Below are 27,764 nucleotides of genomic sequence, written 5' to 3'. Positions count from 1 at the left end.
GCAAGGGGAGCCGACGACTGCGTCTAAATCTCACACGCGAAAGAAAGAAAAGCAGGGAGGAAGCGCGCCTTCTTCCGTTGCACTCGAGGCACCGGCGAGGGAGCAAGGGGGGAGGGACAGCGGGCAGCGTTGCGCTCTGGCATCAACTGCGTACTGCACGGTGGCCGTATCTTGAAAGCGATCTGCGTTGGGGGCAGAGTCTATGCAGTGTAGGTGCGTCGGCGGCTCGTAGCTTTGTGCGTGCTGTGTGTTCTCGGCGCTCAGTTTGCGTCGAAGCGATAGACAACAGCACGAAGATCACTTTGCTCGCTTCTGCAGCGGCGCTTAAATTCCTCACGCCAGCTTTTGACAGCGCTTGTCCGCGCTCATCGAGTGTGATGCGTTCATGTTTGCCTGTGGGCGCTGACACCATGCTTGTTAATATAGTTAATAAGCGAATGTTTACAAGTTTATACGGACAATAAAACTACTATTCTTACTTTGTATAGCTGTCTACTAATTTGCTATCGCAATCGATACTTCGGCTGTCGGGCGAGGAGGAGGAAATAACTTTAATGAGTCCTGAGGAACCCCTCCCCACCCACTCTTTGTTTAGTGACCAGCAGGTGTCACGGGCCGCACCCACGTTGGGACGTGAAGCCCGTGAGCCTCTGCCCTTTCGTGAGCCCTCTGGACAGCCCCGAGCTGGGTCTGGTGGTCGTTGCTGCGCAGAGCGTCCTCCCAGTCTTCTTCTTTACGGAACCTGGTGCCGCTTAACGCGGAGCATTGCCAGAGCATGTGTGCTAGCGAGCAGTATGATAGGCCACAATCCGGACATTGCGGCTCTACCTCTGGTGAATAAAGGCTCAGTCTGCCTCTTGAGGGGAAGGACCCTGTCTGAAGCATTCTGAATATCGATGACTGTGGTCTATTGAGTTTAGCGTGGGAGAGCGGGAAGGCCCTCCTCGACAGCTGATAGTGCGTTGTTATTTCGTTGCAGGTGAGCAGCGGGTCTCGGTGCTCCCCTCCCTCCCCGCCACTTCGCTCGCCACGATCACCGCGGTGCGTGAGTCCTCGCGCGCGGTCGTGCGCCAGCTCGTTGGCGTTGGGAAAGTCGGGGTGCGTCGGGCGAAACTACGACTTTTTTTTACACGTAAGAATTAAAATAATATTGTGTGCAGTTCAACACTACTCCCATTTTTCAATTTCCTGTTTCCTGGCTCTTACATTTTTTTTTTTTACGGTCCCGTGAAAAACGTATCAGCGGGGTTCTACTGTATTAGGCATACTGCATGCTTGCAATAAATGATGACATAAGTGATAACCCAAACGCGACGCCACTCCCTTCATGTGAACGTAGTGTGTCACTCTGGCGGCATTGTATTCACTACACAATATTCAGGCGTTGCCCACCAGCCTGATTTTGTTTCGGTTTCCTGTCAAAGCATTACACGACAGGAAAATAACAAAGCGCACCTCAGGCCACTTGGGCCCCACCGGTTGGCGCACGTTAGCCTCAACGTCAGAACTTCCCGCCAAAATGCCCCGCCAGAAGAAACTGTTGACCCAGGCCAACTTCAAGGAGCACAAACGTAAGCTTGCCAAAGCCGCAAAAACAACAATGTGGCTGTCAGGTCGCTAAGGCCCCACCAGCTCGGCACGCGTGGGCGTCTCATACTGCAACGCTTTACTTATGTATATGTCAACTGCAGTTGAGTCTGCCAAATCTTTTAGTGACCTCAGATCATATGTTTTCCTTGTTAGTACGTTTTTCCTTGTGTTTTCTTCTAAAACGTATGAATGAGTTTCTACTGTATACGCCTCTTTTCTCTGCTGCACACTCTTTGGCTTAGTCCACTTCAGTGACAGAGGATGCTTTTTAACATGTCCACAGGCTAGACACAAAAATACACCACTCTATAGTATCACAAGAGGCAAGGATGGATGGTTAGCAAGTGTATGCGAAATTTTTTCAATTTTTTTATTACAAGCAGCAATACAATAAATGCAACAAATTTTTCAATGATTCTTCGGTTTTATAAATAAAGTGTTTTGCTATACAAATGCATTCAAAAGGCACAAAATAATGCTGAATGACAACAGGAAATTCTCATTTTTCTCTAACGTGCATCAATAGCTCAAAGATGTGTGCTAAACATTGCCCACGAGAACTTTGAGCGCAAGTATTTGTTCCATTTTACCAGCAGGACATACAAGTTTTGAACTTGCCGTGAGCGTACTCTCGCTTCCGTTGTCCGTGTTCGCCATGGTTTCATGTTCATCAGGCCATGGCCTCTGAAAGCGGCGGTGCAGCAGAAATTGGTGTCAGTTACGACAGCCACACTTCCATCATTAATGTGAGAGATGCACCGTCACATGCCTTCAAGCATTTCCCAAGTCAAACACGCCATGTGGTTCTGAGAGAAGTCAATTTTTCTCTGCCATTCCTCCTCTTCTTTGTATGTCCGGCCATGAGCATCCTGTGCCATGCGCAGATTTTGCTTCAGGTTTTTAGCAACTTGGTTAGGAGAGCAAGCCATGGCTGGTACTCTTCTCCACATAGCTATATGATCAAAGAACCCTACAGAGATTTGTTTGACAACATGAAAACTAAATGTTACAACTCGACACATCACAGGCATCTCGCAAACTGCCATGAAGACCTGAGCACCCTGTCTCTGGGTGTGTAAGCGATGCCCTTGGTAGTAGCAGCTTCGTGATGTCACAGCCTGCTTTGACATCCCTAGAAGACATGCCTTGCAAGTGGCTGCATGTAACTCGCCAGAAGCTGGCAACGCGAATGAATGGAGGTGTGGCAGAACGAAGAGATCAGGCTCATGATGGAGCAAAAAAAATTAAGGAGTTGTCAGAATTACATAAAGTGTAACTACACGGAACATTCAGCATGTATGCTTGTCCTGATGTTGCTGCATCTATTTAACACCACACAATGCGCGCATCATAATTAAATCTGAAGCTTGGGAGAGGGGTACATTTGTTGCCGTAGACACTGCAATCAAAACTATTCCACGCCATAGGGGGAGTCATCAGCTCTCAGCATTTCCAGGTTGGCCCCCACCCCACCCCCAAATTGCGACCAAGCACATGGCTGCTTAGCTTGACAACAGTAGACACCTTCAGCATGAAATGGCTCATGGCCACCGATTTACAAACGGAGAACAAATGCAAAAGTACTCACGGCTGGGTCGCGCTGACGTCACAGGAAAGACAGGCGTGACACCTGCTGGGGTAGCTGCTGCGTATGGATGCATTGTAATGGTGGCACCCTGGATCGGATATGACTCGTACAAGTACGTCGCTGGTACTGCATATGATGGTGTTGCTGCGGCACCCTGCAACTGCGCTGGCCTGAAAAAGTAATAAATATTGGTCAAAAAATGGTTACGTAATTTGCTCACTTCCGGTGCTCTCGCTAAGTGTCATAACATTTTAATTTGCTGACATTGCTGCTGACTCAAAAATGGTTACGTAATTTGCTCACTTCTGGTACTCTCGCTAAGTGTCATAACATTTTAATTTGCTGACATTGCTGCTGACATTTTCATGGCCATCGGAAGCAACAATGACTGTCTGCGAGAACTCATCTGCCCTGTAGTCCATGAAGAGTTGTAAAAGGCAGCCGTACACCAACACCGCACCCTATGGTAAGCTCCAGTGCAAGTGTTATCAAGGACGTGCTGCACCAGGCCCTCCGTGATGCTTTGCCTCCTGACAACGCTGGGGCAGTACCTACTGAATGCCGCTGTGCAACCAACGCGGAAGCCTTAAAGCGCCCTGCTTCCCCCCAGTGCCAATGTTCGTTCGTGCTCCTCCTATAGTGTCACTCCAGTCAGCGTAGCCGATATCGTACTACGAAGCTGGGTACACGCCGCCGCCCTTTGCTCATGCCGCTCCAGTTGCTCATCGTTCGGAGCAACCGGTCCACTACATCGACGATAGATGCACGTCCCCTAGGAAGTCGGATGTTTGGCACACACCTGATCGCCGGCCTCTGTGCTTGCACTGCGGTGAAGCTGACCACTTGTACCGTCAGTGCCCATACCGGAGCCTTGCGCTTCGCGGCTTTTCCGCATACTCGCCGCCGCCCCGATATGGCCAACGACCCCGGGACATTGAGGACTACCTCTCTCAGCAGCGCTTCCCTGCCGGGCAGCAGTCGTGATTGCCGTCTCCGAGACGATTTTCACCTCTGCCCCAGTGGTATTCTACCGCGCGGTCGCCCAGTCCCCGCCGGTAAAAGTGCTGAAAACCTCTGATGAATGCAGATTAGGACAGATACCGATCCGACATCACCTGCAGCTGAACGGGACGACTGGCTTTCTCTTGATATACCAGTGACTGTTGATGGTTACGCCGTTAGTGCTTTAGTGGACACTGGTGCAGACTACTCGATATTAAGCATGAAAACGGCAATGCACCTGAAGAAAGTAATCATGCCCTGGCATAACTCGCAGACTCAGATGGCTGGCAGCCACGTCGTTACTCCACTGGGCGCCTGCATGACTAGAGTTAAGAAGGATCTACATTCGTAGCTAGCTGCCTCGTTTTACGCGAATGCTCCCACAACGTTATTCTTGAGGTTGATTTCCTGCAGGAGTATGGCACTATTATTGATCTCCAAGAGCGTCATATCATCTTCTCAGCTGAACGAGCAATCAACTTCCAGGACGACAAACGGCATGCCGATGTACTTCATTTTTCTGCAGACAGTATAACACTTCCTCCACAAGCCAGTGTCTTTGTCGACATCACATGCTGTGGCTTACGCGATGGCGAAGCCATAGAGCAGAAAGCAAATTTCTCTAGAGCCCAAGCTATCCACACTGTCCGGTGGCGCTAGCATTGGCACACGCACACCACCTCTCACCACAGCTGCGCAACTGCGCCACAGGCTTGTTTCATCATGAGTGCATCATGTGGGGAAGCCAAGTGTTTGGAGGAGGTGAAAGTTGTACATGGAAGATGAATGTCAGGGTACGTGACAGAGGAATGTCCCCGTAACATGAAACTAAAATAAAGACGATTTAGAGATTCTGTACCGCACAGGAAATGTTGTACAGTAAAAATTCCATATACAATATTCTGGACCATTTTGCAAACAACAGTTGCACAGATGCAGTAGTGGGCTGCAAGTGTATTGGCGTAGAACTGTGGTGCATGATAAAACACAGAATGACCCTGTTAACAGATCAGCATTCTCAACATGGCAGCAGCACACATCAAGCGAGCAAAGCTAAATTAGTCATCTAAGGATACCCATGAGCCACCTAGGTTACTTCTTCCTCTATATTTGAAACTCAATTTTTTTACCTGTCTGTCCGGGTGTCGGAAATGACGACAGTTGCAGGCAATGGCGACGCAGTTGTCGGGATGTTGCTTGACACGGAGGAAATGGTTGTAGTGAGGTTCCTTGCTGCTGTGCCAGTCACAAAGAGGTTTCCTGTGGGCTCCGACACAGTAGCCGCTGCCTCCAGGCCGGCACCAGCATGCAAGCTTGCTGCTGATCCCACAAGAGACGTCGGCCCAAACACCTTGGTCCCCGGCACATAGCGTCGGTCATCTTTGGAGGCATCCTCAGGGCGTGTCTTGACAACTGAAACTGCACATGGGCACAGCTTATTTAGATATGGAGCTATTTACTTATCACTTCGCAGCGCAACGGCTACGATTGAACACGCCACGGTAGCGTAGCTTCGTAGCTGACTTCAATAAATGAAAAACGACACAAACATGACAATAGGGGCAGAGGCAGAAATGACACCACAGGATACTATTATTACAGTAAAATCTTTGTGATACGAATCTTGCGAGGTCGCGTGAAATATTCGTATCACCCAAAATTCGTATCATCAAAGCATATGCAAAATCAAGAAACAGTTTACTTAATTTTATCAGGAAAATTTCTTAATAGTGAAACCCCATTGATACGTTCCTCGCTGCAGCATTTTCCAGGCTGCTACGTCGCCCTTTCATGGTCCTGATCTAAATCCTACATTGAGTTCTATGTATTAAGTTCCCCTTCATACGTCGCCAATCTGTAATTTTCCTGCATCTTATGTTGCGTTTGAATGTGGCGGTCACGTAAATTTAGCGGTGTAGCCAGCTTGTACGCTGCAACAAGCGACCGACACGTTGCCGATAAGGCGCGGCCGCCGTATCTTGAAAGCAATCTGCGACGTGAGCAAAGTGCGTGCACGCACGAGCCTCATCTTCTAAACGATCTGCGATGTTGACAAAGTGTGCCTAGTGCCGGCAGCTTTGTATGTGCTGTGCTTTCGACGTTTAGTTCGCTTTAAAGCGAGAGACAGCGTGAAGGTCAATTTGCTCGCTGCTGCTGCAGCGCTTCCTGACTGTAGCGTTTAGACAGCGAATGTCCGCAGTCATCGAGCAACATGTGTTCGCGTTGACCTGTGCTTGTCAATTTAGTTAATAAGCGAATGTTTCCAAGTTTATACGGCCGATAAAACTACTATCCTTACTTTGTACATCTACTAATTTGCTATCGCAATCGTTGCTTCACCTTCCGGCTGAAACTGCGACTTTTTTTTTTCTTGGTCCCCTGAAAAACATATCAACGGGGTTCTACTATTTGTGTGCAATTTCTTCTTGCCCAAATCGTCAACGATTGCTTTCTGGAAGGCGTAAACGTGTGCGCACATGATCTCACGAATGTTTTCGAACCCCACTGAACGCCTCAGCACGTCAAGTGCAGGGAGAGTTTTGGCCGTCGTGACTGCTGCCGCAGTTGTCGTTGCTGCAGTGGTCCTCGTCTTCTTACTCGCTGGTCAAAGCATCAGCTAGGCTTTGATGTGGTCCAGCCCACTCGACGGGGGAACCAAAGATAGATAGTGCAGCCGCGTAACGTAGCCGGTCGCTTGGCAACTATGGATCCCACCCAGATCCCGCTGTGCATGCTTGTCTGTGTTCGTCGCTCTACTGGCTTGACCGCCGCTGGTGCTCACGCTTTTGTATGTTCCGCAGCGGCGTGGCAACGCATTCGTAACAGCCAATATTTTTCGTATGAAGAGCAATGGATTTCGGCCGGGGAATGTTACTAATTCGTGTCATATCGAAATTCATACCAGCCGTGATCGTATCACTGGGGTTTTACAGTATATCAAACCTGCACCAAGACGCCAAAGGCTCTATTCTAGCAAAACTAATTATGTTTAAAGGAGCCCTGAGCCACTTTTTATCAAAGTGTAGAAATGCATCTGAAGTTAAATTAGGCTATTTCAGAAATACTTTGACCCAAAAAGTACTTCAATGCGTTCAGCAGAAGCGGAGTTATTTAGCAGAAGCGGAGAAGGTGCATCCGCTCCTTCTTCAATGCCTTGCACTGTGAAGGCTACGGCGGAGAGGGGCATGCCCACAATGCTCTGCCTACCGAATGTCATCGTGGCGCGCAGTTCAAATTTTATTTTGGATGTTCACGTAGACGCCACTATTCACGATTTTGGCACCTACAACGTGCCAAACATGGTTTTCCTCAGCAAGCCGCAGTGCGCTCAGCCAGTGAACTGGTCGCGGCACCCCGCAGCGGCCACGGTATCGCTTCGTAGCTGACTGCAAGCTACATGCAACAGCAGCGTTTGCTTGGTGCACGACAGGGCTAGAGTGCTCGCGATTGTATGCTCCTGTCCGGCCGTGCTACATGGTGCGGGCAGGCTTCGTCCTGCAACAGCTTGATCGACAAATAGTAGCCACGTACAACTTGTGCATTTTGAAGCACTATCAATAGATCGATCATTACAGAGCGAAGTGTGCCAAGGCCTAACCAGGAGCAGCCAGGTGTGAGCGCGCACTGGCAAGCATGCGTGTGGTTTGACCTTAAAGGGATATGGACACAAAAGTTGGTGGGTGGTTTTTTTCGTCGGAACAAAAGTTGAACTGTTGAAAATTACGAATACAACAAGCTGCTTTGGAAAAAAGAACGAGAAACATATTTTTTTTAGATTTTCTGTCGCACCTTGCCTCCAAGCAGCCACCGCAGAAATTTGACCTCATCACACTCGCGTGCGCGGCCAAGGTCGGCCACAGCCTTCGCAGTGTTTCCGGGGGTGTCGGTCCCTTGCAGCGTTTGTTTAACCCCTTTCGGCGATCTTCGCACGTGGTCCGTCCGAAACATCCCCGTCGGCGCTCCACGTAGGTGGTGCGTCTTACATACGCCTTCCCGCGGTCGTCGCTCTGTATTGACGCATTTGTCGTGGTGGAAAGAAATGCCCAGACATTGCTGTTATAACAGCATCGTCGGTCGTGACAAGCCGTCACACACGCTTCCCAGAAACGAGAAGGTGCGTAAACTTTGGATACCTGCCTGTCAGCCATCACACCCAGCCTGGAGACCTTTAAAAAATGACTTCATTTGTGCGGACCACTTCGTTGACGATGATTATGTGACCAGCCTGGCTGTGCTGAAAAGCCTCGGCATGCCGCTCAAAAGGCAACGCCTAAAGCCCGACTCTGTGCCAGCGGTCTCCTCACGAAAACGCAAGGCATAAATGATCAGCGGCACATTTGAAAAGAGGAGGCGAAAAGATATCGGTACAGTTTTCGTTCACTTGCAGTCTTCTTGAGCAGTGTGAGGGCGAGGCTGGGGTGAGATGCCCAAGGCTGGACACAAAGGCAGTAAAGTCCTTAAAAATGTTGGCAAAGCATAGTAGAACAATACAAGGCTAGCAAGCGTAAGCGCGACTCACGAGATCAGACAAACACACAGCTCTGCTTCTCCACAGGCTAAAATCGGGAAATACTGGGGAGAACACCATACAGGTGCTGCCATCTGTCGGTCGGCTGTCGAAGTGGATGTGAGAGTCTGCTGCTGAGCACGAGGTTGCGGGATCGAATCCCGGCCACGGCGGCCGCATTTGGATGGGGGCAAAATGCGGAAACACCCGTGTACTTAGATTTAGGTGCACGTTAAATAACCCCAGGTGGTCTAAATTTCCGGAGTCCCCCACTACGGCGTGCCTCATAATCAGATCATGGTTCTGGCACGTAAAACCCCATAATTAATTTTTTTACGTGAAAGTCTCAGAGGTACTGATACCTTACAGCAGTTGCTCACGCTGACGGCATAAACTACTATGCAGTCATCCACGCAGTGCTGAAGTACCCTGCAGCTGCCTTGCCTGTGTGTGCTCTTGAAAAAGCAAGTTTACAGAGGAAATGACAAATAATTCTTGCACAAGTGTCTGGTGCAGAGCGAAATCTTCGCGCTACGGTTCGCGAAAACCTGACCGGCACTTCCACGGCCACCTGTTTTTCTTTGTCGTTTGACGCGGAAGGCTCGTAACCGTAATCGGTAGTATTTCTCGCCAAGTTGGAATGGTCCTCGTCTTCAGACGTGTACTCATAGCTGGTAGACGCACCAGAACTCGAATCCATGCTTGCGATGGCGGCGGCGCCGTGCTTCGAATGACTGTGGCCGGCCGGCTGGCTGTCTGACGAAGGTGTCCTGACGTCACGCCTTCCAACTCCCGCGGGTCGGGCGGCGAGGCGCGCACTCACAATAACGCCAAAAATAAAGCCATTGGCTAAAAAATGAGCTAAGTGACTACTTCTTTTCGGTGTAATCACACACTGAGGATTCATTTTCAGCATTTTCGTAAAATTTTCAGATTTTTTGGCCATATCCCTTTATGTTTTGTGCGGTTCGAGACTAGTTGATTGTTCAAAACTAGTTGAAATCAGCGAGACTCAACGGCTATGAAACTGATAAGCAGAGTGGCTAAGTTTATTTCCTATATGGGCAGCCACGGCCGAGCGTGAGCAGGCGACAGTCGGCTTCTTCTTGAAGTACGTACTTATTATCGAAATTCGATAGCATATTTTTGCTTACTTCAGCCTGTTTATTAAACTGCGACAATAAGTATACACAGTAACAGTACGAAGAACACACTGATCTAAACGCCCTTCTTGATTGACGTCAGCTATTGGCCAATAGCAAAAGCGCATGGGCTTCCACAATATTACGAAATGAAGAATCCAGAAAAGAGTGAGGAGAAGGCTTTTGTTGAAAAGAGATCACTTGAGAGAAAGGTGACTTTGCGCTCCACTTGCGAGATAGATGCGCCATGCACGACTGCAAAATTTGGCTTAGATGTTCACAGCAGCGTATGCTATCTGCGGTCTGTGTTTCTTCACCAAGCCCAAGGGGTGGTTCAGGGCCCCTTTAAAAAACTTTTCTATACATCTTGGGGCACTGCTTATAATGATCTGTCATATCGCACTAGATTTTCATTCAAAAGTAACAATTTGTGGAAATACTATTCAATTCGGTTTTCGAATCAACTTCTAGTCACTATTCATAAACACAAATACTTCTCAAATAGTTTTTGAACACAGTCAAACTTCAATATAAAGAACTTGAATATAATGAAATTATCAATATAACGAAGTATTTCGCTTTTTATAACGTCTTGTTCATAAAACACCATGTACTTTGTTGAACCTCAATAAAACAGCGTGTTTATACATGATTCATAATAACAAAATTTCACTACTGTTATGAAGAAATACCAAGGCAATAAATGGAAAGTGCAGTGGACACAGATGCTCAAACGGTTGAATTACATGTGGTTGCTCGCAAACGCACCTATCAAATTTCCCGCCGCATCACAGAAAGTGGCCGCCAAAGCAGAGCAGCGTCTTTGCCGGTAGCGGCAAATTGGCCTCCGAAATGTCATGGCATGCGCCACCCAATTTCAGGGATGATAAGTGGCGAATACCATACATACTCGCGTAATGAACACACTTTTTTTCCCAGAAATCTGAAGCGAAGTTGGGGGATGCGTTTATTATACAGGGCAAATTTTATGGGAACTTTTTCGAAAAAAAAAAACAAAAAAATGAAAAGTAAGACGGTAATGATTTGAAAAATGCATTAGATAACTTATCTTTGCAGTAAGAACGCACGTATACCACGTATACTATTTGCAAACTGCAACAGCGTTTTTATTGCACTTCACTCCACATCAAAACCACCAGACCTGTCGTTCTGGACGCTGGCTGCTTCATCGATAGTGGATCACAACAGCTCGTCCTCAGGGCCACTTCTGGCCGTCTGCCGTTATCACAAGCACCACGCTGAAGCGCTGCTTTTCAGCCCCTGTTGTTTTGACAACCACGCTGTGTTCGTCTCTTTTCTCGACCGTCCATGCCGAAGTTTATCAGTGTCTGATAAGCGTTTCCGTTTTCTGAGTAGATAAACTCTATGTCACGCAGCAGGCATATAACTTGACTAGGGAACCATTTCACAGCAAAACCAAAGACGAGCACAACAGCGAGCAAGAGAAACGCTTCGACACTATGCCCAACTAGGCTCACCATGTCAACCAAGTGCCGACCGTCCCTTCTTCACTCTCCGGACTCTGGACTCTCCCGTGTGTCACGCCTGGCTACGTATTGCACGCGATCTCTCTGCTATTACATCAGAGTAAAGTCCGTAAACTGTATGTAAAGTAACTGTTGCAGAAAGCCAGTTGTGGTTTTCTTTCTCTCTAGAGTCTGTGAGGTGCCTTTGCGCCGGAACTGCCAGCAAGGTTGTGGTGAGAACAGGCTCAGCGTTATCATGGTCGCTCTTTCCGTCAGGCCCCAAGCTACCATGACAACATGCAGCCAGTTCTTACCACATGCTTACCACCAGTGTTCTCTCGTCATGGCTTTGTTGTCAGCTTCTCAGTTATCAAACCCATCGCCACTGCCAGTGTGCCACCACGGCACGTTTGCTGCTAGCGTGGATGTGCTGCCTACAGAAGTTAGCAGCAGAATTTTGTTAACGTGATCTCGGCGTTTCTCAGGTGGCATCATTATTAAGTATTTCCAGCACGACGGGCATTGAGATTAAGTGCGCTTGCTTTAAACACGTGCGAGCGTAAAGGATTTGTCTCTCCGGAAAACTACAGCACAGCCATTCGATTGTGGGACTGCACAGAGAGAGAGAATAAACTTTAATAAAAAGAGCACGCGAGCGTAGGTAGCTCCCCCGCTCTGCAGTGGGTGGTCCCCTCAGTCCAGGAGTCCAGCGGCCTTAGCTGCCCTTCTCGCTCGGTTGACCAGGTTGAGCTGGTCCGTCGAGTCGGAGCTGGACAGCGCTGCCTCCCAATGCCGTGTGGTGGGGTGTGTTATGGGTGTTAGCTGTGGTGTGTTTGCGCAAGCCCATACCATGTGGTAAAGTGTTGCACATTGATCACAGTGTGGACATTTATAGGAATACAGCGCAGGGTGTATGGCGTGGTAAAGACTAAAATGTGGATATGTCTTTGTTTGGAGTTTTCGCCATATTACGGCCTCCTCTCGCGTCAGAGAATTATGAGCTGGGGGTAGTGTTAGTAGCGAAGTTTGGGGTGCGTTCATTACGCGAGGAAAAAAAAAATTCAAATTTTTCGTGACCAATTCATTACGCAAGTACAGTGCAGTCCACGTATAACAATACCACATATAATGATATATCGGTTATAACGATGAGTTGACCTAAAAGTATCAACTTATGCATTAGTGCTATGAGAAAAAAAAAAACATATATAACAATATATTATTTACTGCATATCAGATATAACAATCGAAATCTTGCTTCTGGGCAGCGTTTTTCATGCAGAATAATCGCGAAATTTGCATTCCTAAGTTGCCTGTTCCTAAGACGGGGCAAAAGTTTGCCTACGCGAGTTCGTATTTGCCGCCATTACTGCACACCGATTGCGAACGAAAGCCACGGAGAGCATCGCAAGTTGGCGCAGCATGCACAAGATGGCGCCAGCTGCTTCACGTCCGCGGCGGCGGCGCTCGCGTGAGCGTTCAGAGGAGAGGAGAAGGGGGAAGAAATTGATAAGTGAGCAGCGCCTGCACGCCCTATGCTGCCTTTATAATCTCTAGCTCTCAGCGAGCGCGTAAATTCACGGCAGAAGGAGCGGGAGGTGCGCCGACAAAGCGCCAAGCCACGTCTCTTGAGACGAAGCTGCTAATTTAGCAAGACTCGAAGAAGTACGAGCTCGCGCAGTCAATGATATCGACGATTATGAAAAATGGGAGCGCCCCGATCATGAAGGCTAGAAGCAGTGGCCATGCTGATCAACGGAAAAAGCGGGCTTTGTGCACCAGGACGAAACGCTCATGGGTGAAACCAACACGGTGGAAGCCGCTGACATTACTGAACTCTGGGAGCCTGTCCCTACTGACGATGAAATAGGTGGTGCTTCTATGGAGGAGTTTCTAAGTGCAGGTAGTGCTGCCTCATTCTGCGAAGAGATCTCCGCCGGGGCGATCGTTGTCCCGACAGACGGCGGAGTTGTGCGACAGAGGCGACGTCAACAGCGGCAGTGACGGCGAGATTGACAATGGCCCGTCATTCACACCGACCCCGATGTTCAACCAAAGTGCAATGCTGTCGATCGAGTCACTCATGGATTTCACGCACGCTAAATTATAGCCGCCAGTGTTCGCGCAGCAGCTGGACGCGATGCACACAACGGTTGTGAATGCGAAACTTCTGCGAAAGCAAGCACAGATTTCTATTTCAACGCGCCTAACGATTGAGACGCTATTTAGAGGTATAAATAAACATTTCGTTTTTCCCAGCCTACTTTCTACAACGTCAATTTTTTTACCGCCAAGTGACAAATTTGGTTATGGCATTTCAAAAATATATATATTGTAATGCGGTTTATTGACAACTCAAACGCGACCGTCTCAGTCGAGCGTCAGACACCTAGAGCGCGAGCCCATCTTCGTAGGCGGGCCGATGATGATAGGGCGTCTATAGGACGCACCAGTCTTCTTCGCTACAATATATATATATATTTTTAACGGCAGTCCAGATATAGCGATGATCGGTTATAATGATCGGATTTTTCATTCTTCTTGATATCTTTATAAGTGGACTGCACTGTAATTACACTGAGTGCTGTTGACACACCGTATTATTACACATTCGTATCGGTGCATTCTACGCCGTATATAGTACTGTATTCTGAGCGTGCGTTGCTTCAGCACCCTATTTATTGCTTTTGTTGTGGCCAATTATCCCTGCCTCGTGTGGCTGCAATAACTGTGATAAACATGAGTATTGGTATATTATTAAACACAAGACCCTCTCGCCGTCATGTTCCGTATAAACTTCAAGTGCAATAAGATCCTATCACACCTCGCACGCCGTATGCTGTAAGCGCAACGGTAAGCATGCAAGGGTGAGCCGAGAAGGATGGTAGTTTGATGCACGCCATCTTCCCACGCGCGCGGTAACATGATCAAGTGCTCGCTAAGGGAGGGGTGCGGGGGAAACAGGTGAGTGCGCACCTCCAACACCCAAATTCAATAAAATAAAATTTTTTCTCATTGCAATTGGTTTTTTTTCGATTGCCCAATAATTTAGAAAATTTTACAGCCCCTTCTATGTAAGAAAAATCTGTCTGCGACTGCGCTTATTTGCATAAGGTCGAAATTCAATATACAGTCAAACCTCGTTGATACGTACGCTCTTAATGTGTAATTGCGGTTTAAACGTAGTCACGAAGATTCCCCCACCCAGCCCCCATTGAACTCCATGTATTGGCTGACCGCTCAAGCCGTAGTGCACGTTAAAGAACCCCAGGTGGTCAAAATTAATCCGGAGCCCTCCACTACGGCGTGCCTCATAATCAGAACTGGTTTTGGCACGTAAAACCCCAGAAAGAAGAAGAAGAAGCCGTAGTCGCTCATTGCCCACCAAACGATTAGTGCATACTATGATTGTTTCTTATCTACACGCACAGGCACAAAATCGGCGAAATCTCATGTGCGCAGACGTTCGATTCTTGAGTTGCAATGGCCGGACGACAGCCGCCAGCGATAGTGAACTTAAAACATGGCCACCATGACGTATTTGCTGCTCATGCAGCTGTTGCAGATTGCCGCGCACAAAAGCATGGCCTTCGAGATTAGCTCCCGGTAACGCGAAGAAGTCGCCTGTAAGGGGTGCGAGTTCGCTGTCACCGTTCAACCCAATTCAAGTAGTAACCGCGCAGAAGCACATATTATTGCAAAGTGCATTTCTGCCGTCACTGTGGACGTCGATTTGAGGTTCCGTATAAAGTCCAAACACGGCAACATCGTTACCGCGCACCGTATGCTGTATGTGCAAGCGAAAGCTTGCGAGGATCAACCGCCTATCTCGCGTGCGCGAGGGAGGAAGCGCGCTGCTTCTGTCGTGCACGGCAGGGGAGACGAGAAAGGGAGGAGTTAACTTCGGCGGCGGCCGCCGTATCTTGAAAGCGATCGGCTGCGTGGAAAAAGTGCGCGCCTGCAAGGGCCTCATCTTCAAAGCGATTTACAGACAAAGTGCAACTAGTGTTGGTAGCTTCGTATGCACCGTGCTTTCGACGTCTAGTTCGCGTTGAAGCGAGAAACGGCACGCTCGCTGCTGCTGCCACGCCTCCTCACTCAGCATTCTAACAGCGAATTTCTGCGGTCATCGAGCGAGATGTGTTCATGTTTACCAGTGCACGCATTACACCGTGCTTGTTAATTTATTTAATAAGTGGGGCCTCATGGACAAACTGGCTCGTGGCCTTATCGAGTTCGAAGAAGATGTCGTTGCGGCAAGGCTGAGTGAACATTACCGATTTTTTGCTGCCTACCCGCAAATAAAGCCTGTCTGAGTGCGTGTGGTTTGAGAGGATGGTGACGTAGTTCGTTTCTGGCTGGTAAGTAGCCGCTAAACTGGCATCAGTGGTTAATTCGTATATCGTTCAGTGCGTACCTAAACGTTGTTCCCGGCCAACTATGTATTAACGAGGTTTGACTAACAATGTAAAGTGCCAAATTTAATGACTTCGTTATATCGAAGTTTAACTGTATTTGAAGTCGTGAACAGTGCACGATGAAACATAACATTAGATCAAAAGTAAGATAAATATACTGTCGTGGCCATTTAGTAAACATAAAGGACGAGAAGTAACTTAATACAGCACGCTATGTCACTTAGGCAGCGAGACTATTTCGGTGACCATTCGCATTCAATAAAGAGTCGTAGTTATGCGAATGACTGCTTATCTGTTCCCAATGCTGTATTTGTACTTTAAGTAAACACTTCATGGGTACATGTTATGAAAGAAACTTGCTAATGTTGTGGATACTAGGATGTGAACATTGTTGTACAATACTGGTGAAAATGGCCCTTCATATTCAATTCGATTTGATTTGGTCTCAGAAGTTGCTATTTACACATCTCTACATTTAGATTACATGTAGTTCTTATTTATTTTGCATAAAAAATTAGAAAAGGTTAAATTTTATAAACATGTTGCTAAACGAAGCCCAACACAAAATGCTTGCTGTTTGCTAAGTTCGAATGAAAATAAGCAAGCACTTTAGCTGCAAGAGCTAGGCTACGTATTTACACTGACTTACTTTATCAGCACATTTGTTACATGCTGCAATTTTGGAAGAGCTAGCACATTTAGTGGTACATAATATCATCGGTGATATTAGTGCATAAAAAAATAAACTTTGTTCAAATTTTTCTACAGCTTTCCTAAGAAAGCAGTCACATACCCGTTGGCACAGACATAGTAGGTGGCTGAATGGCCACAGTCGTCGTTACTGGGCGAGTCACTGATCCCGCAACCTGGACACTTGTTGGCTGCACTGCTGGAGACGCTGTCGTCACAAGACGCGATGCGCCTGCTGTACAGTTAAAATAAGGAAGAAAAAAAAGGAAGAGTCAGCTTACATCATTCCTACGTTTGTGACTTCAGCAAAAGTATGGCAACAACCAGACAGTACAGTGGAACCAGTTTGCATGGTTTACAAGTTACTGTTTTCTTAAAAACAGATTTAATGCATTTGCAAGAAAGGGATGTAAACAGCGTGCACAACAATGATAATAGTCACAGTAAGGCAACCTTTTGCCTACCATTAAAAGAGCAAACCAGCACTAGCAAAATCATGCATTCCTGGCAAAATAGTAAACCTAAAGTGACATTCGGCACAAGCCCTTACATTAGGCTGCACACATTTGACCATCATTGGTTGCAGTGGGCTGTTACCGGATTACCAACATTGCCAAAAACAGCATCTGTTAATGACCATCAGAAGAGCAAAGCTGGCTTTGAAAATTTTAGTTTATTCGAATGTTCAAGCGCATCAGGGGGGGATCGCGAGGCTAAAATCGCTATTCTCATCAAAAATACACAATTTTAAAGTTATGTTGTATTGGCCTCCTCAAATAATAAAGAAGCTCCTCGCCAAGTTTAGTTGCTATGTGCGCTGTTGAAAAGACAAAACGACTTTTTTTTACGTGACAGTGGTGCGCGCTTGGCATTGAAAGCACTCGTGAACGCTGTTGTCAAAACACGGCGGCAGAGCCCGAGAAAAACCGATCGCAGAATGAATGCCCCGTTTTAAAAATATTTCTTCATGCTTTTTAGCCATGAGATACTTATCGAGGTTGCAGCATAATGCACAGAAGAAGTGCCCGAAAAATGTAACATTTATGGCTTCGGCAAGCAGGGATTGAGTGGCAAACTGAACCTGAAACTGCTTGGCAGAAAGACAGAAAAAATTACATATTTCCAATCATGGCAAGTCTGGACTCACTGGCAACCCAACACTGAAACTCAGATTGGTGGACTACGATTTAATTACAATCAGTGAGAGTAAAATTGGCATAAAGCTCTGGTTGATGCCAAGAATCCGTTGGTGTCAAGAACCCACCTTCCAGCCTTCAGTAGGGACATTGCAAAAGAGTTAGTGTGTCTATGCAATCGCAAGAAGAGGCCAGATCTCCTTGCACAACGGTCGAGGTGTGCTCGAAGGCAGAGCTCACATTCCTGAGAACAGTGGAGACTGCAGCTGCGATGGAGAGTCGGCTGTGCTAGAGTTCAATGAGGGTGCATGCGGTATCAAGACGGTGCTCAATGAGCTAGAGCTGGATTGTGGAGTTCAGACGACGAAGCACTCAAGCAACTAAGAGAAGCATTTCATGAGCACAGACGAGGGCACTTGACAACGCTACAGCTGAAAAAAAAAAGAGAGACAACTTGAAGCGACTGCTGCAGAGCAGTGTCATGCTGAAGAGGGTCATACTTATGCAGTAGTGGCCTTTGATTAATCACTATTCTTCATAGAGTAAAACAGCATGTTTTGCAATCTTTAAATTGACTTTTTCTAACTTTGCACTTTTAGGCCAAGCAAGACTTCTAGAAAAAAATCCTGTTCCCAAATAAAAATTGCTTTGCCAAAAGCTGCTTTCAAGGTGGTTTCTACATTGAAATTTTCTCAGGTACAAGATAAAGTACTCTTTAGGTTTATAAATTTCCTCTAACACAATGAAACTATCAGATATCATAAGGTGCCAACACAAGAAACAAAGAAACAAACTTCATTTTCAAGTGGTGAAATTTTACAGAAATGCCATAAAAAAAAGTAGCTGCTCTTATCCTGTATTATAGGTAACCTACAAGGTATCTACTCAACAAAAATTATTACATCTTTATTACTTTTGAAATACTTTTCCAAAGCTAACACGCTCAAGCGTTCAATATAATGACCATTACTTCTGTTTGTGCCAGGGTGATGAAATTTAAGATGTATTCTAATGACAACAAGGTAAATCATCCTAAAAAATTTCATTAAAATTCATTACACAGTTCAAAACTTGCACCTTCAGCTTTGCATCCCCCCTTAAAAGAAAACACAAGAACCCAAATAAGTCTTGTGGAAGAGGCCATTGCATGTCAAGCTGTTTCACAAGTTCTACAATGAAAGCCATAACTTGCACCATAGACAGTGTAAAAGAACGGAATAAATTTGCTTAAAAATGTGCAGATACCATGACAATGATGGTCAAATGTAAGCGAATAGCCCAACGCTACTATGCTAGTTTACTTTATTTAAGGAATGATGCATTTCAATATGTATATTTCTTGCAGTGAGGATATTTAGGTAGCGTTTGTCATTTCATTGCATAATTTCATAGAGAACAGAGCCACTGACCAGCACAACTGTAGCAGTAATATACAAGTGGCTATATACATGTAAGCCGACTCGTCATGTGTGTGTCTGCAGCAACTGAAAAAAAAAAAAAAAAAGCAACTCCCATCCTCCTTTTCCGCAGCCACACAGGGAGAGAGGGCTGTGGGAGAAGAAGAGGGCTGTTTTTTCTAAGTGCACCACCACAGTATCTAAAACTTCAGATGGCTCCGCCAAAGCTCATACTGGACAGCACGTGCATCTCAAAGAGCATTTGGTGACGGACGTGCCCTAGAACTCAGTTGTGCGAGAGCATGCGCGCTTTGCATCGACACCTTTGTATCGGCCACGTAAATGCACAAAAAGAGCCAAAAAAGCTATCCAATTAAAGTTTCATCATGAATGGCACATTTGCTATAAGCAGGCTTTTACTATACAATGTCTTCTTCTTTCTGGGGTTTTACGTGCCAAAATCAGTTCTGATTATGAGGCACGCCATTGTGGAGGGCTCCGGATTAATTTTGACCAGATGGAGTTCTTTAACATGCACTATTATACATTGAGCCCCTCTAACGAAGTTTGATTACATGATGTGAACCCAAGAAACAAAGTGAACACTGACCAAGCCTGTTCTGGGGTAGTCCTATGCTTGGCGCTGTGGATGCCGGTGCCACTGACAGGGGACTCTTGCCTGACACCACGGTGAAAATTGGGTGAATGCCTGAGCCTCCAGTGGCCAGGTTGGAACCATGAAGTGATGCAGGCTGACATGTTGCCACCACCTGCATAAGATATCCACAATGATGTTGACAACTATCTGCACAAACTACCCCAATAGTACGATTAATATCACTACTTATTTTCCATCTGGCACCAATGCCATGCATTATTAGGGGGAATGGGCAATGCCTTGACGTTCAAGCAGAAAGTTCATGAATTGAGTCATGCAGGGTATGACCAGTAACCGAAGCCCTTCATAAATGTCTGCCAACAGTGTCCCAGTGTCCAATTTATCAGAGTGTCAAAGAGTACAATTTAAATCATTGTTCAAGAGTCATCGTCATCATCATCATCAGCCTATATTTAAGTCCACTGCAGGACAAAGGCCTCCCAGCGATCTCCAATTACCCCTGTCTTCAAGTCTTCAATTACCCTAGTTCTGTTCAAGAGTCATCACTATGCAAATTGAAAGCAATACAGGTAATAAAAGTAATTAAAAGGACAAGAAAGTTTCACATAGAGCCTTGCTTCTATATGTCGAGGTCAAATACAGTGGAATATCATTGATACGATTCTTCATAATACATTTTTGGGGATAATACATATTTCAGGTTAATACCTTTTTTTTTTTTCCCGGGCCAACGTTTCCTGACCAGATCATTTATGTTTTTCTGAATATGTTTTGTTTTCCGGTTTCCATGAAGATCATATCAACAAGATTCCACTGTATTTACAGGAGTTGGTGCATACCAAAAAAAAAAAAAAAAAGCAGTTCTTTGCAGAAAAAGGGATGGACAATCTCTCATGGTTGGGTTCAGGATATAAGGGCGGTCTACTTTGAGGGCCTAAACTTAGACTAGTGGCACAGTGGCATCGCCAATGTGCTGCTGTCAGAAAATTGCTGCCAACACTATACATAGACTAACACACTGTTAAAGTACCTTAAAAGATTCTGCAAATGCAACGTGCCCGCACACATATGTGTCCTGTCCTTTTAATCGGGTGTGCTTTCCTCTACCAGCCCAAGACACTACCAGAAACCAATGTTCACTTAAAGCGGCCTTGAAACATTGTTTCAATTTCCTGTAACTACGGGTCAGTTAATACAAGCCCTTTCGTTATAACTTCCAGAAACCTTTTATTGATTGAGGTGCACCAACTTCCCTTGTGTGCATCAAAGTGCATTTTTAAAAGAAGCATGATGATAAAGAAACTACTACAATCGAATCTCGATAATTCGAACTCGAAGGGGCCCGAAAATTTGTTTGAATTAAAAGAAGTTCAAATTAAAGGAAGGACGTATTTTTGAAGTACTCGAGCACCATAGCACGATGCACGAACGGTGCGAGTCGTGAAATATCGCAGCGCGCAAGCGCATAAAGAGCGCAACTGCCCACGCCGGCCAACGCTCGGTTCCCGACAACGGCAGAAAACAAAACTTCAGGGAGCGGACAAGGCCAGCATGGCGACGGGCGCGCGCGCTGAGATTGTGGAATTTGAGGGAGGAGGGCGGCAGGGAAGCAGATTTGGCCTCGGCAACTCTGCCGCTTCGGTGGCAGTGGCTTCCGTGGCTCCCGTCGCCCTTTCTCCCAACTCTCTCGCAGCTCCCTCACCTTCGATGGTATCTGCGCACGCGCAATGCCGCCTCGGCGCCAGCATAGCCCGCTCCCTGAAGTTTCGTTTTCTACCGTTATCGGGAAGCGAGCGTTTGCTGGACTGGGCCTCCGCCGCTGCATTAAGGGGTCTCTACAAAGCTTTTGCTCTATGGCGGTGTCGGAGCAATGCCGGTCGGAGGCGCCGCCACATTATTTGGCGCGCTGCTGAGAGCATTGTTCGCATTTGGCGCGCTGCTGAGCATGTTTGAATTAACCGTCGCAACTGCTTTCGCGTTCGAATTACCGAGCTTTTTCGCCCATTGAAATACACATAACCTTGACGAGACCACAGCGTCAGTTCGAATAAACCGGCAGTTTGAATTAAACGTGCTCGAATTAATGAGATTCGACTGTATAAAAATGTGAACTCTTAATATTAGTGAGTACCTCCAGTGACATATAAATGTAAGTACTAGCGCATTTAATTTGGCTCTTCTTTCAGATACAAAGACTATGATTACTTCAGCAGGTGGGCTACTCTGCTTAGGAGTTAGTGCATCAAATTATTGAAGCTTCTGCGTCCTACATTGCCTTCTTTGTATTTCAAGTGAAATTGTTTTTCTTTTTATAAGAGCACACAGACAGCACATTCACCATATGTGTGCGCTTTATGCCATCAATCACCCACAAAGCTTAGCGTCAAAGACCACTGATGATGTTGCCCAACTTCAACTTTTCACAAGCACACATTGGAGACAAAAGACGCCAGTACTAACCTGCGGTGTCGACTGTACAACAGACGTGGGAGCCAACGTAACAAGGGACATGGTGCCCATGTTACTTCGAATGGGCACACTTGGCTGTACAACCTGCCAGAAAAAAAAAGACTGATGACATAAATGCAGAGAGGAGCACCCGTTGAAACAGAAAATCACAGAGGTATGTATTGCTAGAATTTGAAATTCTTTGGACTACAGCTCAGGTTAACGCTTCCGCCCTGGAACTTGAACCAAGCTTGATGTCACTCACCATAAACCATGCACGACCCGCATTTCTCGCAGTAGAATATACACATACACCCACAAAAATTAAAGGGCCTCTGAACCACTTTTTATCGAAGTGGAGAAAGACATTTAAGGTGAAAATAGGCTATTTCAGAAATACTTTGCTGCAAAAAGTACTTCAATGTGTTCAGCAGAAGTGGAGTTATTGGCAGTCAAACACAGCCTCCGCTGTGCTCCCCCTCCCTTCTTCAATGCCTTGCACTGCGAAGGCTAAAACGTAGTGGGGCGAGGCCACAATGCTCCGCCTTCAAAACGTCACCATGGCGCGCAGTTGAAATTTCCGATTTTGGTGCCAACGCCTCGCTAAACGCAAGCCAAACGCAGTTGTCCTCAGAGAGCCACAGTGTGCTTAGCCAGTGGACTCTTGGCAGCTCCCCGCGGCGGCTGCGGTGTAGCTGACTGCAGCGACCAATAACAGCCGCGTATGGGAATGCCCTTTATAGTATTACAAAATAAAGCGTCCAGAAGAGAGTGAGGAGCAGGCTTCTGTTTGAAAAGAGAGCGTTTGAGAGAAAGGTGACTTAGCGCTCCGCCAGCGAGCTCCACGCACCGTGTACGACAGCAAAACTTGGCTGAGATGTTCACAGCAGCGTATGCTACCCGCAGACTATGTTATTTCACCAAGCCCGAGGGGTGGTCCAGGGCCCCTTTAAGCCTGTTATCAGCAATGACAACAAGAAATAATATGCGGATAAATGAGGCTTACATAGACCAGTGGTGAAAATGCCAAGGGCAGCAACTGACCACAGTTAGGGTTTCCTCATTTCCCGGATTAGCTCTGAACATGTCAGTTTTGTTGAATCATTTGTGCAGTGCTCATTCACAAGAACAGAGACTACCTTAAAGCCAAACACTTCAAGCAAATAACTGGTTTATTTTGATGCATGTTTTAACCCTTTGAGGGGTCAAGTTTTTCCGCCAAGTGCGAGACTACAGGGTCGAATTTTTTTATTGTAGATTTGAAATCTAGACAGAGCTATGTCGGAAAAAGTTTACCGCAATTTTTTTAGAGTGACCATAAAGTGACAAAACAATAGTCGGTTAAACAAACTCTTTGTAATTTGCATTACAGGTTAAGTGAATAACTACTGAACTGGGTCAAAACAGCTGGTCCAAATAATGGGGGAATTTGCTATGTATTTCATGAGTGAACTTGCTCTATCCTGTTCAGGCAACTCACTTGTGCATGAGGTGACACGATGGTGGCCCCACAGCTAGCAGTGCTGCTATTGCTAGTTGTGAGAGGCGATGGCGATGATGCGATCACTGCAGAGTGGCCGGCTGTGCCTGTGGCAAGCCCAGGCACAGCTGTGTACTGCACGGCGGCTGGAGATGTGCTGCACTTGAACGTCTTCTCGGGAACCTAGTGGTTTTTAGCAAATGAGGGGACGTTTCGTTGCATCACAAAAGTGCCGCACACACATTAGCAAAGCAGATTTTTCTATATTTAAGCACAAAGAAACAAAAGTGTTGCAGATGCTTCTGAAACTGATGAACTGCAAATATGTGCCACTGAATAATTTACATGAAATTCCATGCATTCGTTATTAAGGAAAATTTACAGCTCTTAGATGAAGTTATCCTTTATAAGCACCCTGCAATGAAGTAGGTGTATGAATTAAATGGACCCTAAAGGGGAAATGTTAAGTAAGCCTTCAATAAAATATGGTTACACAATAACAAAGTGGCCACTCTTACCATGGTAAAAGGCTTAGTAACCTAGTAAAGACAGTAAGACAAATGACTACTGCCAAATGCCATCCTGAAGTTTCCACATCAGCTCACCATGACATCATGAATTTTGACAGCGTCTACACAGGTCTAGTTAACCGCTTATTGGTAGACAAGGACTACACAGCATTTTAAAGGAACCACATATTCAGCACAACAAGTTTCCAGAGTTCTTCCTGCACAAGAAAACCACAAATATAAGAAAAAACTTTCAAATACGCAATGCCACACTGACACTATATAGTGCCAATGAGATTTTGACAATGACATGAATTCAAGAAAGAATTTGGCTGTAATCTTGCGACTAGTGATCCACACTTTTCTGCCAAATGAATAAAAATAATATATTGATAAAATACTTTGCCAGTCTGAACTGTTGCTCTTTAGTGTCCCTTTAAGAAAATGTCACAGTTTGGCCCAACAAGCAAAGCATTGACAGCGATAGCAAGGTTAAGCATTGCACTTGAATTCCTTAGACGGTGTTCTAACTACTGTCTATCCCAGATATATCGAACTCGAAGGGAATCTAGAAATAGTTCGATATATCGATAATTCGAAATATAAAACATCACTATCTGAAGCTTATCTGAGATCTCCGCACGTCTCTGACAATTTCCAGAGATCATGAAAAGCCAGAACTTACAAATTTGCTTCAGCAAGACCGTGTTGACTGCACAAAAGTTGGCTTACTTTTTCGCTCACAAACGTTGCAAGTCACTCGCACTGCGGAATGGTCTTCACAATACTAAAGGTTGATTCACACTAGGCTAACACGGCACCGATATTTGTCTGCCAACTGTTGGCAACAGCGTTTTACTTCCGTTAAACCGTTGGCTACAGTGTTTTCTGTCCTGTAAACTGCTCGCGTCATCAGTCGGCAGACCAAAATTGTTCTCTTGTCGGCGTAGTGTGAATCAGCCTTAACCCTAAAAGCCTGTGTGACCCAGAAAAAAGACCACGGCATGTCTCCCATGCATTGAAGTGCGTGTAGCGCATTTTTATTCAAGAAAATGTAGAAATACAGTCAACGACCAATTTTCTGGACAAAATGACAGGAATGCGCCTCAAGCATCCGTATAATTGCTATTGCAATAAAAGAGAAGGCAGGAAGAAGTGGGGAACACAGTGACCCACCTGATGAAGGCTGTGTACAATGGGTTGAGTGACGTGCAAAGGCTTGGCTATGGAAACTGAGGAGTGGCCAAGTGTTGTCCGTGCCAGGGGTTCCAAGGAGCGGCCCGAGGCAAAGCCAATCTGCACCTGACCAGCTCCTCCGTGCGAGCCAGACCTGGGCACCCCATGCATTCTGTGAAGGCCATCGTCGCATACACTCTTACATATAAGGAAATCCTAGCAGAACACAGCCACATTCTTGACCATTTCTGGATGGCATTTACCAGTTCACTCAAAAGCCAAAACAGTATTAAGGTCATTGTAGCCTACACTCTTACGTGTAAGGCATGCCTAGCTGCACAGAGACCTCTGATCGAGGAAAAACACCAGTCCTCTGTGCAAACGGTTCTCTGTATATTGCACAGAACATGAATAGCGGCAGTTGGAAGCCTTTGAGGCATTGACATTGACTATCTTAAAGCACGCGCATGACATGAAAAAATAATTGCAATGCTCCCCAGGGACATGAATGCCCTTTACCATGAGAAGAGATAGTTAATGCAAGCAAGCCTCCTGCTCAGGAGTTTCTCATATAAAGCACATACATTGTAAATCTCGTGCATTGACCACGAGAAAGGCATAGAAATTAACCTTTAAGCATTCACTCAAATCTTTCTGGGATAACTATATGTTAATGACGCATAATACATACATAAACTGCTTACAGCCCTAGTAATTATAAGTTAGTACTCTACACACTGCTGAGAACATATGTGCACTGTGGTCCGACTCCCTTGCCAAACTGCTGCAGCCATTTTTTAAGGAAACCTGTGCAATGTGTTACGACAGATGCTGACAGCTCCAAACACATCCCAAGTCAGTGAAGAGCTCATAACAGCTAGCAATGTGAAATTATGATGTACAGAAACAAAAGAAAGTGCAAAAATAAAAATTAAATGGAATGTTGCAAGTGCCTTTAAAGGGGGCCTGTTCAAGGCACCTTTAAAGTTGCTGCTGGCAATACTTGATGCGGCTTTATGCTCCAAAGACACAAATTGGCTATGAGGGACGCTGTAGTGAGGGCTCTGGTCTACCTGGGGCTCTCTTTAAGGAGGGACACGGTGCAAACACAAAATTTTTCCAGCCAAAAATGCATGTTGAGTTGCTTGTAGTTTTGGATTCCTTAACTGCTCAAGAATGTGCCAGCAATATTTCAGCCACATCTGTGCAGTAATAAAGCCCCATATACATGAAATTTGTATTTGTTGATAGGTTGGTGGTGCCACGGATAAAAGAAATGTGCCCATGACCTCAGTTCTGGAAGTGCATTCGCAGCTCAAGGAAGAGGCTTAGTATGAAACAGCTACAATCATTGCACAGCTCGCTTTTCTCTTGTTTTATAAGCTCAAGCAATGATATCAAGGGTGTGATAGGACATGTGAAAAGGCCGATTCAGGGACCTGAGCTTCAAGTCCTGAGCTTCATCCCTGAGCTCAAAACTTGAAGGACCTGAGCATTCATCCCTGAGCTTCAAGTTGTCGATTATCTCACCTTCGCACTGCAATCTGCTAGCCTCCTGGTAAGTTCTGATGGTAGAGCATCCACCCCAAAAACGTTTCGGTCCCGGGTTCGAATCCCGAACCAGGACGAATTTTTCCTGAACTGCGACGCTTTCTTTTTGAGAAACCTTAGTAGGTTTCCATTGTAGCTTCGTGCTACATTCAGACATATGAAAATTTTTCCTTTTGTGACACTTCCTCAACCTTGCGGGATTCAGCAGAACTGATTTGCCGTATATAAGTAGAGCAAGTTTCATCAATTTATATTCACAGAAAAGAAGCAGTTTCAGTCCCCTTAATCTCTGTATGTAGAAAGCAATGTTGCTTACTTCTGCAAGTCCATCACCTGGGCCATTGACAGGCCTGCCGATCGAGGTATGGATGCAAATGACGCTCTAGCAGGAACAAGCCCAGCTGCCCGTGCCTGCTGTGGGAGGTTACAGAAAAAAAGAAAAATCACAGTAACCAAACATTTCCACATCACCAACACAATAGCAGGCGAGTACGATAGAAGTAACAAAGAATGACAACAGAATGTCTTAAGTGAAAGCACCATGCACATGTAATCTATGCAGAAGTACGATTGCTCCACAATGAAACGAAAAAAGAATTAAGCACAGCAGAAAACCAATTAAGCATCTGTAAACTAATCGCACCAGTGTCATACACAATTGCAAATGTGGGCAGGTAAGCGCACCTTGTCATTTGTCTTCTTGTGTTCAAGTTCCGTTCCAGTGTGATAGTACATTAAACCTGTCTGCCGACTTTTCCTGAGCCTTCAAACCTTCAGTTTGGTGTGGTGGTACATTATGCCCATCTTCCACAACACTTCTTAAGGTCCTTCAACATTTGATCACAAGATCACAGGAGGATTCTTCAGTGCACACGCACAGCATGGAGATTACAACCCATTGCAATCAAAGGCATTAAATGGTTATGAACAGATTTGTTATCTGGCAAAGTGACTGAATCCACTGCCGAGTCTTGAAGTCTTGAATTAGCAAAATGGTATTGCAGTCGAAATAACTGTTAAAGGG

The 27,764-nt window shown here is 46.0% G+C and overlaps 1 protein-coding gene across 1 annotated transcript in view; it reads right to left on the bottom strand.

Annotated features, from left to right (window-relative positions):
• The window catches only part of LOC119457949 (uncharacterized), a 72,255-nt gene that overhangs the window by 22,343 nt on the left and 22,148 nt on the right, over positions 1-27,764 (bottom strand). Inside the window, exons 7-14 of the mRNA XM_037719727.2 lie at positions 27,057-27,154; positions 25,190-25,343; positions 23,505-23,687; positions 22,037-22,129; positions 19,568-19,727; positions 16,528-16,659; positions 5,311-5,599; positions 3,179-3,348 (exon numbers count right to left, since the gene is read on the bottom strand). Of these exons, the coding sequence (XP_037575655.1) occupies positions 3,179-3,348; positions 5,311-5,599; positions 16,528-16,659; positions 19,568-19,727; positions 22,037-22,129; positions 23,505-23,687; positions 25,190-25,343; positions 27,057-27,154 (1,279 nt within the window). The remainder of the gene's footprint in view (positions 1-3,178; positions 3,349-5,310; positions 5,600-16,527; positions 16,660-19,567; positions 19,728-22,036; positions 22,130-23,504; positions 23,688-25,189; positions 25,344-27,056; positions 27,155-27,764) is intronic.

The sequence above is a fragment of the Dermacentor silvarum genome, chromosome 7 (assembly GCF_013339745.2).
Source record: "Dermacentor silvarum isolate Dsil-2018 chromosome 7, BIME_Dsil_1.4, whole genome shotgun sequence".
NCBI lineage: Eukaryota > Metazoa > Arthropoda > Arachnida > Ixodida > Ixodidae > Dermacentor > Dermacentor silvarum.
Note: the sequence above shows the minus strand (reverse complement) of the source record. Positions and strands in the feature narration are given on the sequence as shown.